The sequence below is a fragment of the Gossypium hirsutum genome, chromosome D05 (assembly GCF_007990345.1).
Source record: "Gossypium hirsutum isolate 1008001.06 chromosome D05, Gossypium_hirsutum_v2.1, whole genome shotgun sequence".
NCBI lineage: Eukaryota > Viridiplantae > Streptophyta > Magnoliopsida > Malvales > Malvaceae > Gossypium > Gossypium hirsutum.
In genome coordinates, this window is record NC_053441.1 from 4,891,244 (window position 1) to 4,907,555 (window position 16,312).

Genomic DNA, 16,312 nt, shown 5'->3' on the forward strand with positions numbered 1-16,312 from the left:
ACTATTGATTCGTTGATCCAACCAATTCGATTAAATAAATTATTAAAAATTTATAAAAAACAAAAATATTAAACATTTAGTTCAACTAATTTTTTATCTAACTCTGTCGATTTCTGAATCAATCGAATCAATACCCCTCTCTAAATGATCTATTCCGGATCACCAATGGATCCAATTTATTTTAAACTAGCTTAATTGAGATGGAGGGAAATTCATTTAGCCTATAAATATAATCTAATATAATTTTTTTGGACCATAATTTAATAATATAAAATAACTTAGTTGTATATTTGTATCGTCGTAAGTTGCATTTTTGGCAAAAAAAAATGTGATCAACAAAAGCCGGAAAGCAAACAAAGGCAACAATAAAATCAAGCGGTCTAAAGAACTCCACGAGGTCCCCACGTCCACAGAATGAAAAGGTGGATTTAAAGCGTGTAATTTAACTCCAATTCATAAGCACGGCGGAATCCGAGCACAGCCTCGCTGGATTCTCCTTAAAGCGCACAAAAATACACACAACAAAATCGATCAAAGAGAGTAAGGAGGAAAATGAAAAAGCTAAAATATTTAAAATTATAAAATTTATCTTTTACTATGTTCAATTTTTTTTACAGTATTCCCTCTGCAATTTTTTGATTAACCAAAAAAAAAAAACCCTCACCCCATCAACTTCCACTTTCTCGTTCCGGGAAAAGAACCCGAAAACCCTAACTTTCTCTCGAGTAAAATCTCCTTTTCCCTCTCTCGCTGAATCCACCTTTCGTTTTACGTTTTATGGCTTTTCGCGTGAATTTGTAGGTTTTCAATGGTGTGAATCGAGGCCTTAGATTAAGATTTGAAGGATCTGTTTCTGTATATTTAGGTACATAGAATTTTTTTTTCGTAGAGAAAAAAGCTATGACGGCATCTGAGAAAGAGCTGGAGCTACAGTTAATGGAGGCTGGAAACAGGCTCGCCGAACCCCCTTCGTCAGTCGCTGAGCTCATCCCTCTCCTTGACGTAATCCCTAATCCATCCTTTTACTATTTTTCTAAACTTCGTTTTGCTCTTCGTTATTTTTTTCTTATTATTTGATTTGTCTGATTTTATTATGTATGCGTTTTCGAAATTTTTCGTGTGGTTCTTTCTATGCTATTAATTTAGTTGGATTTACCCCATACTGATCTACTTTTACCTTCTTCTTTTTTTCTAAGATTTCTTTTTTTCTAAGATTTTCTTCTTTTGCATGGTTTTCACGTGCTTATTTCTGCTCTTGTTCTCACTGATGTAAGATTGAATCAGTTTAAAAGTGTTTTCTGCTAATGGATATTGTTTAGCATTCTTCAGTCTAAACTATTGTATTTTATATTTATTGTGGATATATTGTCATGTCTATGTTTTCGAATTTGATGAATTACTGATATGAACGACGTGTTTGCTTTACTAGACTTTAACCGCTAGAATTTCTTTGTTTTTGGATGCAAATGCTATGCAGTAGCTAATATTTGGATGAAATGATACGCAGTTTTGAGATTTCTTTTGAATTCAAAATTGCGCAAGCAGCATTTAGGTGATTGTGTATGCGAAAGTGTGCATTTTTCGTGTCCTTATGTCGCATGTCAGGCTTTAAGTTTATGAAACCTGAGGATTAGTATATAATAGATATATCATTATTTTTTGTTTAGATAATAATCTCCAGCTATGATTAGCAATTAATTTCTGACAGGCCAGTTAAATTTTTAATAACCAACTTGTGATGACATTGAACGCGTTGAAAATTAACATGGAAAGGATGTGTAGATATTGTGTGAAAGGATTCCTTGTAAGCAAGGATTTTGTTGGACATATGAGATTACAATTTTATTGCATAAAACATTTATGTTAATTATATATATTTGTAAATATCTAATCTATTTCCTTAGAGGGATGATGCATGGAAATCTGTTATTTTTAATGAATTTCACCTCATCTTCTCTATACCTCTGGGAAGATCTGTCCTGCCAAAATTTTGTGTCCCAACTAAAGAGCTATTAAAATCCACTATGGATGCTTGTAGGATAGAAGTTTAACTCCATACTTGATGAAGTCCTTTATTTTTATGGTCTTTGCAACCTTTTGGTTTTCTTCTGCCCCGGAACTCCATTTACAAATGATAACAATGTCAAAGAAGATTCTGGAATTGTGATATTCCATGCAACTCTCTTGCTATTCCATGTTTAGACAAAATCATGTGTACTCATGATGTCAAGCAAGAAAACTTTAAAGAGGATGAGCAAAAACAGTGATACTAGGGCAACTATTCGTTTTCCTTTGGTAGATTGTTTTGTCTGGAATCAATGTCTCCTTTAAATCATCGCTTTAGGTTTAGTGTTTTACTACTTGTTCTTGAGTAGGTGGCTGCTGTAAAACCGTGCATGAATTCTGTTTTAGAATGCCCTAGGAATTTAGTAATGATTGCAGTGTGATTCCAGTGATGAGTGCGTGCTGAAGTGTTTGGTTTGTAGTCAATTTGAAGTACAAAATTTTAAGTATTTTGGTTTTGCTCTCCTTATTTCACTAGGGGATACTTTGTGTTGCTTTTTTTTTACTGCCAGCTTTACCCTTCCAGTAGGCTTTATTTATGTTCTTGTGGAGCATTATAGGTATATAGGTATTTTTTGCACTTCCTAATGATATGTGGGATGATTAATTGTTTGAATTTTTAGGTGCTTTAGCATTCCCGTGTTTTGCCTTACACCAGTGCTTTTTATAAATACTTTTCATATTGATGATTATTGTTTATTCTTTTCCATCCCTCGTGAATATAGCAAGTTGAGAGTTGTCTTTCAAGGGTGGAACAATCACCAAGCCAATCAATGCAAAATGCACTGTCTCCATCACTCAAAGCATTGGTAGCAGAGCACTTGTTCAGACATCCTGATGATGATGTAAAAGTTGCAGTTGCTGCTTGCATCAGTGAGATAACAAGGATAACTGCGCCCGATGCTCCTTATGATGATGACCAAATGAGGGTACGTTGACTTCATTGTTTCAGGATGCTTTGCAGATCATGACCATTTTAAAATCATTCTGTATTTATTGCTATTAATATGTACGCAGGAGGTTTTTCAACTGATTGTGTCATCCTTTGAGAATTTATCTGACAAGTCCAGCCATTCATTCATTACGAGGACCTCGATTCTTGAAACTGTTGCCAAAGTCAGATCGTGTGTGGTGATGTTGGATCTTGAATGTGATGCTCTTATTATTGAGATGTTCCAGAATTTCCTCAAGGCAATAAGGTAAAAGTGAACTTCTTGAATGGAGAGTTCATTCTCTTGTTGTGTTTCATCATTGTTACCCTTCAGCTATTGTCTCCCAGTTACTGTCTGGTTTGATAGTTTTATTTTTTTAAGTTTATTGCTTTAGAAAATTTGCTTGTCAGTTTTTTCTCTTGGTCTCTAGTGGATGAACCCTGTGCTTTTGCAGAAGCTGCTCTTCTAATGTCAAGTGATGATCATGGCCACTATGAATTTTTAACTATGGGTTTAAAATGATAGACTGCTATATAGGTTTCTGGAGAATGGAGATTATGCTCCCTCTAGATTGTCTGGGTTTAAACCTGTCATTAAGTAGTTGCCTATGTTAGGTAACAGATCTTCAGTTCCTTCTAATCTGAACAAAGTTTAAGTGCTTTTTTAAGAATTCTAAGTTTCTTCATGGAGCTTTGTCTTGGTCTAGTTTTTAATAGAGTTTGTTTTCATATCAAAATTTTGTCGTCATCCAAATGTACCACTACTTAACTAGAATATATTACTAGTATGGAAAAGAATAAAAATTGTTTAGTATTCTATGTAGAATGCGTATTCTGATCCTTTATTTTCCTTATGGTTCTCTTTGTTTATTTTTTCAGGGATTATCATGCAGAGGCTGTCTTTACATCGATGGTGACTATTATGACCCTTGTACTGGAAGAAAGTGAAGATATCCCTACAGAGCTGCTCTCCCCAATCTTATCTAGTGTAAAGAAGGATAATGAGGTCTGTTGTCATACGAGTAAGTTACTGCCTTTCACTTCTGCTATCTTTGCTTAATTCACCTAGGGTTTCTATTTCCTCTCAGGAAGTTCTTCCTGTTGCTCGGAAGTTGGCAGAGAAAGTGCTTGAAAACTGTGCATCAAAGCTTCAACCATACCTAACCCAAGCTGTAGAGAACTTGGGAATTTCTTTTGATGATTATAGTAGTATAGTTGCTTCTATATGTGGGGCGACAGCTGGTGCTGTAGAGCGGCATGATGCTGCTGTTGGAAAACTTGTGGTAATTACCTCATTTGTATCTTAATGTAACTGCTTAATTTCAAGGTCTTCTGTTTGTGGCAATTATTTACTTATTTTGTGCTGTGATTTTGTATGAATTTCGACTCAGCATTATTTGCTACTTAATTATACAAAATTTAAAGCTTTTTATTTGTATATTTTGTGTGTCAACGTTTTGTTCATGGGCTTTCTGTGGCTTATCTTTTAATTTTTTCTTTTGTTCAAACTATTCTTCAAATCAACATGTTTTTGGCTCATGCTTACACCTTACTGATGTCTTCTATTTTTTTATTAACATAACTTAGTCTCCTACTCTCCTTATGTTTCTCTTTTTGGTTTGATTTGCTGTAGGATGATGAGAGCATACCAGCAGATGCACCTTTGGAGAAGGCAGCCCAGGTTTGCGTGTGGATTCAAGTCCTTTCTCTTTTCTTTTAATGTATTCTGTATTTTTTTTTTGGGAATTTAATTCCTGAATTTGTCATTTATAAATCTTCAAATTTCCTATCAGGGGGACAAAAAGATTCCTAAAGAAGTAGTTCCAATTGAACAAGTGGCCCTTGTAAATGAAAAGTCTCCTGTGCCAGTTGCATGCAATGGCATTATGCAAACTGCTGATTCAATCTCTGTAAAGAAGCAAGAGGATGATCACATTGCTGATAAGTCCGAGAATGAAACATCAACTGCAGCTGAACCTGATTTATTGGAAGCTGAGAAAGTGGTCGATCCAGACGTTAAGTTAGAGCAAAGTACCCAGGAAAAGGAGAGGAAATCTGATTCAAAATTAATTGAACCTTCCGACAGCTCTCATGTTGATGAGAAGGAAGTTGAGACTATACCAGATCGTAAACATGACAGCAAGGATGACGCTGGTTCTCCATGTCGAGATGTGTCTGTTGATGGGGATGTATCCTCTGGAAATAGAAGAGAGACAGATTTTCAGCATTCCTCTCCAAAAGCAATTGAGGATAAATTGACTGATGTTGCTTCCCAAACACCAAGTGGTACTGTAGTTGGTGATGGTCATTCCAAAAGGGTATCAAGGCCAAAAAAGAAAGACAGCGTAAGCAAGGAGACGTCGTCTTCTGTTGATGATGTCTCTAAGAAGGCGTATGAAGGGGCAAGTGATTCAGAAGCAAAATCAAATAGGCGACCAGGAAAAAAGGGTGCTACTGTTTTTTCCAACAAGGATAATGCTCCAGTTAGTTTAGATAAAACTAAGAAAGAAAGTGACACTGCAAGTGATTCGGAGGCAAAATCACTAAAGAAGACATCAAAGAAGGTAGATTCTAGTGGTAACAACTTAGATAAATCCTCTGTAAAGCAACTGGAGGATAAGAAAAGGCGAACTCAGGGGAAAGTTGCTCCTGAGAAGGATGGAACAAAAAACTCAACCAAGAATGATGATGAGGTAATTTCTTTTTGGCTTATAACTTGTAATTTAGCTATTGTAGTAATGTTGATTATTTAAAGCTTTGTGATTTATTTGTTTAGCTGTACTAGATCCTTCAATCAAGGGAATCATTCTTGCTTACTATTGATTTAGGAAGTGATTGGATCTCCAAAGTCAGTGAAGCCAAACAAACAAGATTCTCACGTGGAGGGGACCCCTAAGACAAGTTCCAAGAGAAAGCATATGGCAAGTAAAGAAAAAGTAATGTCTTTTTGCATCTTTAAGGATGAAATTTTAGTAGTGGTGTATTGTAGTTTAGGTAGGTTGCATTTAAATAAAGGTGGCATCTATGTTGCTACTATTTTTCATGTTTATTGATGTACTGTGTTTGTTACTTATGTCCGATGCATATCTAGACATAGATATGGGCCTACGTACTTGCAAGGGGCCTCTAAATACATGGAAAATTTGAAAAAATTAAACGTACCTGTGTCCAGCAGTAGCATCTGAGTCTGAGAAAGACAGGCCAGCATTGTAGGTGGCCTTTGATGATGTTTGTGGGTTTGAACTCCTAATGATTTCTCCATTCTTGCATCCTTGATGATCATTTTGCTGTTCACAGGCCATTTATCTTTCTTGCTTTCTTCTTAATTCTCGTATTGGCTTTCTTCTGAATATTCCTGTGATTGTCTAGATTTTTACCTTTAGCTTTTATTGAAGCGTTTAATTTTAGCCTTTAAAAAAGTTGTCTGTCTTTCTTGTTGGTTCCTCATTTTTTTCCTTTGTTTCTTAAGGATTTTTCTTCTTTCACAAGTATACCTGTCTAGCAACATGCTGCATTTAACCATCTTTGAGGAAATTTATCTTTCAAGAGCCATTTAACATTAGTTTGATATTTTCACAAGGTTCCAGTTTGTGTGTTTCTTTGGAAACAGTATGCCTGCAATGCTGTCCTTATTCCTGCCTAGAAAACCCACCAATCGAATGCTCTGCTGCACAACTATTGCATTTGTGTGAGTGCTAACTTTTGTATTTTCGTTTGTTGTTTCTTGAGATCATAGCTAATTGTGTTTTGTCTGCAATATTGAAATTTAGAGTAATCCTTTTATTCAACTCTCTTCATGCATGCTGCAGTCTGAACATGGTTGAAGCACTGATATTACATATCATTCTTCTGGAGACAAATGATTTTTTTTATTAATTATTTTCCAGGCTTCTGATTCTATGGAGTATGGTGAGAATCTTGTCGGCTTGAAGGTGAAGGTTTGGTGGCCCAAAGACCGTGAGTAAGTATAAATATTTTCAATTGTTGCAGAAGTGATCCTCTGAAGTAGAAGCCATGAATTTTATTTGTTTATATCTTCTTTTTTATGCATATGCACATGCGGGCATTTATCTAATGTGTGATTGTGCTTATATATGTTGGAGCCCCCCTCCAAATTTTAATGTCAACGAATTAAAGTTGCTTAGTCTTGAAGCTTATTATCATTATATAAGCTCTTTTTCCCTTGTTTTCTCACACTTGAATCTTTTATTTGCTGCAAGAAAAAAAATTGATAAATGTAAAGTGTTCTCTTTCAAACGTGGAATGTCTGCTAATTTCTTTCTCCCCTTATGGATTTTGTTTTGCAGGTTCTATGAAGGTTTTATTCATTCATTTGATTCCGCTAAAAAGAAGCACAAGGTGACACGTCTAATGAGTAGAAATTCATTTTAATGTTTTCTTTTTCTTAGTATGTTGCTGGAAGTTTTTCCTCTGACCATTCATGCTACAATGTATTAAATTATTTTCTTCAATTTTTATTTGTTTATAGGTGCACTATAATGACGGTGATGAAGAAATTTTAAATCTTAAGAGAGAAAAGTGGGCTGTGATTGAAGACGAGTCAGGGTCAGATGAGGTGGGCAGTTCATAAGCAATTGATTTTTTATTTGTTCATGTACTTTGTTGCTAATGTTTCATTGAAACAGGAAGGCGCAGCTAATCCTCCAAGTCCTGATGGTTCATCTGACATGTAGGTGATTCCTATTTGTGATTCTTGAATGTTAAATTTGATTGCACGACCATTTTGGCCTCAGATGGTTCTGTGTATTTTGGTCTTTCGTGATGAACTTTTGCGTAGTTGGCTTCTATAGTTTAAGTTGATTCTTTTGCATTCTTTAGCATCGTTAATTTTTTCTGAAAGGTGGAGTTTATTTCACGTGTTATATCTGGTATTAGTTTGCATTTCTGTTTCACAATCCTTGTTTGCACTTATCTTCTTTTCCCTTGTGATCATTTTTTAGTGGCAGGCTTCAAAAGAAGAAGGCAAAAACAGCTGATCCCTCGAGCAAGAAAGCTAAGATGGATGCTTCACCAAAAAGGTTATTAGATTCTTTCAAATGGAACCCTTGATATGTTATTTATTTGATTTCTGAAAATCCCAATATTGGATGGTCAGGGGTGGAGGAACTTCGTCGGGGAAATCCAAGGGTAGTGCCACAAAGTCTGGTCGCAAAACAAAGGAAGATGCTAAAGTGGATGGGAAATCCAAAGATGGTTCCAAGAGTGTCGGTAAATCTGGCAATGACAGTGTTGCTAAGTCCAAGGATCCTAGCACCCCCAAAACTGGCAGTAAACTAGTTGACAATGCTTCAAAAGCAGACAAGAAGTCCAAGAATGAGGAGAGTGGTGAAACACCGAAGTCTACGAAATCCAAGGATGATGGAAGTGCCACACCAAAAGCTTCCTCAAAGTTAAAACAAGACGTTCCAAAGACGGGCAATTCCAAGCAGGAAACCCCCAAAATTTCGTCCCAATCTAAGGGTAAGCCTCTTAAGAGTGGGGGCAAATCCAATTCTAATGGCACTGGTAAGTCAAAGTCTGGTTCGTCAAAGGTGAAAGAAAGAGAAAGCATGAAAGAGAGCTCAACTGATTCAGGAAAAGTTGTGGGAAGTTTGAAGCGGAAAGCACCAAGTTTGTTGAAGGCGCAGGGAAGTGATTCGAAGTCTGGAAAAAAGAGGCAAAGATGAGTTGAAAGTCGCACCTACTGCATTGTCGTTTGCCAAGGGTTGGTTCTTCTCCAATGTGGAACTTGGGTGAATTGTAGTATTTATTGTAGCATTTGGGTATTTGACGTAGATCTTAGGTTTGTGGCTAGCAAATATTCGTAGTTAATGCAGTTTATAGTGGTTGTACTTTGTAGGGTTAAGATACCTTTTTATATAGATATAGTTTTTTTCCTTTTCCTTTATTATTGATGCAGGCGTTAGGATCACATTGGGTTTAGAGTTTTTGCCTTTGTACCAAAGAGTTGCTTCTATAGATTAACGTAATAGATTGGATTCGAGAAACTGTGGAAGCAGTGGTGGCGTATCCTTTTCTATCGAATGCCTTCCCCTTTTTAACGATTTGCTTTTTTTTTTGTTTGGTCCGATTACATTTTCTTAAAAGTAAATATAGAACTTAACTGATAGAACACGAGTTGCGGTATTATCTATTTCTATATTTATAAAGTTTTTCTTATTCTTTTAAATTACAATTACAAATTGAAGTGGTGTCAACATTGCTGTTTGGCTACTGTACTGTACGTAGAAGTAAACGAAATCGAAGAGGTTTTGGATTTTCATCTTCGTTTGATATTAAGAAGTGCTCGTCTTGGTGAAGACTGTAGATGAATGGGTGGAATTAATTTTTACACATCGAATGGTGATAAAGCAAATGGGAAAGGGATGAGGTTCAATGGCTTCACAAATGGATGATCACCAGCATATACTTGTTTCATTTGTTTGAATTTTGGGTCAAATTCTGGATTTATTTCTTAATTTTGATTCAGTCTAACTTCAATTTTTATATTTTTTGAATTGGTCAATTTCTATAGTAGCTTGAATTGTAGTAATTAAATTTCACTATTAATCTAGTATTATGTGAAAAGTTATAAATTTAATTTCTATTCTTTGGATTATAATTGTTTTTTTTAAGTAAATCTAGAACTTAACTGATAGTAGAGGAGTAAGGTATTATATATTTCTATATTTGTAAAGTTTTTCCCATTCTTTTTCATTACAATTACAAATTGAAGAGTTGTCAACATTGCTGTTTGGCTTTTGTATCGCTTCGTAGAAGTAAACGAAATCGAAGAGGTTTTGGATTATAGCTAGAGCGACTGTTTGTTAAAGCAAGCAAGCTTCAATTTAGATATTAGGGAAGATTGTGGTTGTTTCCATCACTCTATCGTATCCAGGATGTAATCGATTTAAACGATTATAGATCTGCGAAATGTAATAAGTTGAGGAGGATCTATTTGAGGTGGACTTTAACTGTGAAATTAGATAATCATTATTATTAGAAAATTGAAAAGTAAGCAATCAATATTGATACGACTATTTTTAAACGTGCATAAATAAATTATTCTATGAAAGCGTTGAAAGTTGTATGGAGATGACTACTGTCTACTGATATAATATGTATTTATTTTTTTACAATAGACAATTGAAACTAAATTAAAAGCGAAATGAAAATATAATCCTTTTCCAATTGCGATGCCGGAGCTACGACCAACGAAATGGATGAAATTGACATGATTTTGATAACGATGTTCATACAAGTTAATACATCGATTGACCAAAGGTATGTTGGATAAACCTTATTCAATTGTTTAATATTGGTTAAATGACAAATGTATAGGATGGATAAAGTTATTGTTGATTTTACAAATCAATCCGGTTAAAGGCATGACATTTGTTGCTTAATGCCTAAAAAATTGGAAACATTCATGGTAACATCGTTAATTAAAAATTAATTAAATACAAAAATAGGGTGCGAAACAAATTAATTACAAAAATTAGGTGTTTGTTATAGTATTTTTGTCAACATACCTTTATTGGAAGAAAATTGTTTGAGACATATTTAAGTTGTCGGAAATTACAAATTGCAAAGTAATTATTCGTGAGCACTATTCAATTTAAAAGCGATGATTTATCATCCAATAGATACATTTCCATGGGACATGTTTCTCTCAGAAAGTATGTCTAATATGAAGGGTTGTGTAATACCCCTACCCGTATTCGTCGCCGAAATAGGATATGAGGCATTACCAGATTTTACCGAATAAATTTTTTGTTATTACGAGTTAAATACTATTCATTTATCGAAACATGTCATGACGTCCCTTGGATGGGCCTCCGAAGCCCAAAACATACATCGGGACCAAACCGAGATTAAATCGAAACCATAAGAAATTTTTTGCAAAATCCCAAAGTTTTTTTTTTTTTTGAACTCAATATAACCCCTTTATAAATATCTAATCTTCCCCGCAATTTTAAACCGAGACCAATCCAACACAACCAATCCATTTCAACATATTTTCAAGATAGATTTAACATATTCATAAGATAACCTGATCACATACTAAAACCAAAATTTGTTAGTCATACCAATGGCTAACCATACATTCATTTCACATTAACATTTACTTTACTAGCTTATACATGCCATTGATTTCCAAAATAAAGTTCCTTTATATACCGGGATCTTGAGGTTGATAGTATGATGCGTCTCCGACCAAATCCAACCTCCGAGCTCTTAACACTACAACATAGGGGAAAATGAAACAGGGTAAGCACTTTGTGCTTAGTAAGCTCATGTAACAAGAATTATACTTACCTAATATTTTCAATACAATGCAATAAACATTCATACATCCATTCAATGCATTTTTCCCTTACCATGCACAAACTCAACATTCAAGTTAGTTCAATAATTTCCATGTATCAATAATATATATACCATGATTGATGAGCTCATCAATATCATGATTTCTATTTCCTTGTTATTTTTCCATATCTATCCCATTGAATTTCTTGGAATTTTGATTGATTTTCAGGGATACACTTTAGTGTACAAATCCGGGTCCGTCAATTCATATTCATGTGCACACATTTCCATTTCAGAGAGCACACTCCCACGAATTTCATCTTTACAGCGGGATTACCAATCCAGGCTAAATCCTCTGTAATATAAACTTATAAAGTATTGTCGGGATTACTTGTTTAGGTTAAATCCCCTACAATGACAATTGCTCTAATGAGCTTGGATCTGAATTACCAGTCCAGGCTAAATTCAGACCCTAATTCGGATTACCCATCCGGGCTAAATCCATTTTCCACATATTCTTCGGGAGGGCTATATCAGGATAGGATCACCCGTCCGGGCTAGATCTTTTTTACCGTCAATTTCTTTTCAGAGATCCATCGAATTTTCCTTCCATTCAACCGGGATTTCTTCCCCTTTTTTATCAAATATATCAATGTTTCATCAATTTTCATACAATGAACATTCAAATCATATTCACATCAATAACATACATTTCAAGCATTTAAGAATATAATTCAAGTTACACGAACTTACCTCGATACTTGTTAATAAACAAAAATCAACTAATCTCGAACTTTTTTTTCCTCAATCTAGCTTCGCATTTGAATTTTCTGGATCTAAATAAATAAATTTAATCATTAATCTAATACATTTCATGTTCATATGTAACATTCTCTATAATTCCATTATATTTATATATAGTTCATTCAAAGTTGTCTCCTTGAGTCATAGTCACTAAATTATTTATATCTTGAGCTACAGAACTCCAAATTAAGATCCGTTAATTTTTCTCGAAACTAGACTCACATATCTCCTTACCATAAAATTTTTAGAATTTTTGGTTTAGCCAATAAGTACATTTTATTATTTAAAGTCACCCTTATTCTGCTGTTTGGTAGTTTCGACCCTTCTTCACTAAAAATTAATTATCTTCTCATACAAGATTCGAATGATGCTCTCATTTGTTTATTTTGAAAATAGACTCATTAATGGTTTTAAAAATATAAATTTAAGTCCCTACTTATTTTTATCCAATTTTTTATGATTTTCTAAAGTCAGAACAGAGGAACCCGAAATCATTCTGACATTGTCTCACAAAACCTATTATATCTCATGATTTACAATTTCATTGCTTACACCGTTTCATCTATGAGAAACTAGAATCAAAAATTTTTAATTTCATATTTTATTAATACTATAATTAAATTTCCACAATTTATGGTGATTTTTCAAATTTAACCTACTGCTGCTGTCCAAAACTGTTTTAGTGCATGATGTTAATTACCATTTTTCCTCTAAGCTTTCAATAAATGATAATTTCATTCTTGCTCAATTAACCTCTCAATTGAGCTGATTTTTCTCAATTAACACTTTATTCCATCACTTTAAACTACTTTATAACCTCTGGAAGTCAGAATTTCAGCACTAGACTTTAATTCCAAACTTTTTCACAATTAGGTCCAACAAATCAATTTCCATTGAAATTACCTAATAAAACCATATCATAAACAAATTAAAGCTTCAATTTCATGCTAAATCATCATATACTTCCAGCACATATTCATAGAAACTTTCAATTTCCTTCATAAAATCTAAAACTAATGAATTCAACAAGTGGACCTAGTTGTAAAAGTCACAAAAACACAAAAATTTCAAGAACTAATCAAGGATTGAACTTACTTGTAGTAAAAATATGAAAAACCAGCTTAAGGAAACCTTCTATGGTGTTCTTTTTGCTGATGAGAATACAGAAAAATAAAGAGAAATCTAGATAATTCCACTTTAGTCCTAACTTTCAAAGTAAATTTTGCAATATTTCAATTTTACCCTTAATTCTCCAATTCTCCTGATTTTTCTCAGCTTATGCCGCCCCAAATATCTCCTTTTGGGCCTATTTACAATTTATGTCCCTCCTCATTCAACAATTGAGCTATTTAATCCTTTTAGTAGCTTTTACATCCTTTTCAATTTAGTCCTTTTCACTTAATTAACTACCCAAACGTAAAAATTTTCTAACGAAAATTTAATACCATATTACTAACACTTCATAAATACTTTTAAAAATATTTTTGACTTGGTTTTACGAGATCGAGGTCTAGATACCTTGTTTTTACCCAATTTCTTCAATAATTTTTTTTCTAATCTAACCACTAAATCGGTAATTATTTTATCGATATTTTCATACGATTTTCCTATCATATCAAATTAATGCAAAAATATTAAAATAAATTTCTCTTTAAATCAGATTTGTGGTTACGAAACCACTGTTCCGATAACCTTGAATTTTGGCCATTACAGGTTGTGGCTCTTCAAAATTGTATTCATTGAGTGCATATTAAATAGAGGCATTATGGTGCTCACAGATGATATAATTACAATCAATCCTATTTTCAGAAACTAGAGTAAGAGTTAGGGAATTCATCGATTTTGCTAATCAAAGGAAATTTAAAACTTCGTTGTATCCCGGGAGGATCTTTGTCTTAACCTTATAGCAACAAGTCTCTAAATTTATCGTCTCCATTTAAATATCCAACATAACTGGCCAATTTTATCACCTAAAAACGTTCCAAAACAGAATATACATTTATAATTATTTTTAAATATCCAACAAGCCGTTTTTTTTATAAAAAATAATATCTAAAAATTTAATTAATTATAAAAATAAGGTGTTTGTTATAGTATTTTTCAGTGTCACTAAATACATTTGTAGCACCACCTTCACTTTTTGTCCAATCATTCAGCAATCATTGACATTTTAAAAAATAAAAAATATGTATATCGCTGACACACCAGCGGCATCGCTATCAATTTACAAAAAATAGTAACGGAAAAAATAAAGGAAAAAAAATGCCTGACACACCACTAGATTCTATTTTGTTTCACTGTTGGTGGAATTAAATTAAAAGAGAAATTTCAAAAAGTGAAGCTAACACACACACCAACTATCGTTTTGTTTCATTGTTGGGGAAGAGAAACTACATGTAGTCTGCAATACAGGGAACTATAGCTTTAGTAGACAAACGATTTCGGGTTGGGAGAATTAAATTTAAAAATTTAAATCCGTGAAAATATATGTATTTTTAAAAATACATTTCGATGTTGCCTAACACAGCGATGGCACAAAAATATTATTTTTAAAATATCATGATTGCTGCATAATTGGACAAAAAGTGGGTGGTGTCGCCTAACACAACGACGACACTGAGTAACACTGTAACAAACATTTCATTTTCGTAATTAATCTGTCCTCCACCCATAATTGTAATTAATTAATTTTTTAATATTATTTTTATAAAAAAATGCCCTAAAAGATGTTGTTAAGGCATGGGGATCAATGAGTTTATACATCTGTTTTTCCAGAAACGTCAATTTATACGTGTAAGTACTTCTATTTTTTTGGTTTTTGTTATATGATATGAAAATCACTGACACGGATGATATACCAAGAGATTAAGACTTAATTTAACTAAATTTTTTAACTTTAAAAAAAAATACCTTTTGACCAATTTTTTACTTAGAAAATTTACTTTTTCTTTCAAACAATGGTTTATTTAGAAATATTGTTGTTCCAAAAATATTATAGAGATTTCTGACACATGTTAGAGACCACCAAAATTTTCTGCCAAATGTAATAAGGTTCATGGAATTAAAATTGTCATGAAAAATAAATTGAGGTCGTAATTAGGAGAATATCTAGAAAGGTTATTATAGGAGGGGAACATGACATGTGGTAGGGATCTACTATGAATTAAATGAGTTTATTTGAAGGAAAAATTGTATATTTACTATTTAGATTTGTGCCACAACCACTGTTTAATGTATTCGATTTAGACATATTCATGGGTCAGGTCGTTTGAAAAGTTGGAGGATTTAAGTAAAAATATAGATCTGAAAATATGTTTGGGCAAAAAAATAAGACCCATTTAAAAAACGGGTCAAGCCTCGGGTAAGGCTTTTTGGCCCGGGCCTAAACCGGCCCGAATATGTAAAAAAATTTGTTGCTTTTCCTTGCTTTTTTTACTCTTTTTTGTTATTTTTTCATTATTTTCTACCATTTCACTATTATGTTGGAACTATTTTGTAGTTACTGTTTGGATATTGTATAACTCTTATTTTATTGTTAATTTTGTTACTATTTTAGAAGCATTTGCTTGTTAAATTGCATCTTTCTTAGTGTTATTTCAGTATACATATATATTTATTTTTAATTTGTTGGGAAACATTTATTTTAATATTTTTGATATATTATATATTTTTAAAATTTATATAATAAATAATATAAAAATTAAAATAGGCGGGCCAGACAAGTTTTAGCATTCTTATCCGAGCCGGGCTTAAGCAAAATATTATGCTCATTTTTGGGCCGGGTCAATTTCGGGCCCAAAAAATAGGCATAAAATTTTTGTTGGCCCCGACCCGGCTCATGGGCACCTCTAATTCGATTGTGACAAATAAAACTATCATGTATCAATTCTTAAATTGGATAACGGTTAATGAACATCTATCAATAGTTGTTTAAAATTATCTAGAGTTTAGAGTTTGGTTGTGGAACTTGATGCAATATAAGATATTATATACAACCAGCGAGAAAAGACATTACATTGCGTAAAGGCAGATTAGTCTTAAGCCAATATATTATCGGTTGAATAAATTTACAAAGCTTATATGTCTGCCATTGATAACTTATATGTAAAAACATTTGTTGAGACAATTTATTTAAACATAACTAACTTACCAAACGCAATAATTTACATTAAAATTTTGATAGAATTTAGTACATTCAATGTT

General features: G+C 33.2%; 1 protein-coding gene across 2 annotated transcripts; it reads left to right on the forward strand.

Moving 5' to 3' along the window:
* Nucleotides 1-462: 462 nt before the first annotated feature.
* LOC107906838 (triadin) lies at nt 463-9,057 on the forward strand. 2 transcript variants are annotated; one of them, XM_016833965.2, is made up of 14 exons: nt 463-1,002; nt 2,790-2,993; nt 3,082-3,263; nt 3,875-4,001; nt 4,084-4,278; nt 4,629-4,676; nt 4,789-5,688; nt 5,824-5,931; nt 6,883-6,956; nt 7,303-7,354; nt 7,485-7,571; nt 7,642-7,685; nt 7,957-8,034; nt 8,112-9,057. In XM_016833965.2, the coding sequence occupies exons 1-14, from the start codon at nt 901-903 to the stop codon at nt 8,680-8,682; spliced, it is 2,772 nt and encodes a 923-aa protein (XP_016689454.2). In that variant the 5' UTR covers nt 463-900; the 3' UTR covers nt 8,683-9,057. The 2 variants fall into 2 exon arrangements, with proteins under 2 accessions (XP_016689454.2, XP_016689455.2); XM_016833966.2 differs by having other exon boundaries at nt 5,824-5,916.
* The last annotated feature ends 7,255 nt before the right edge of the window (nt 9,058-16,312 follow it).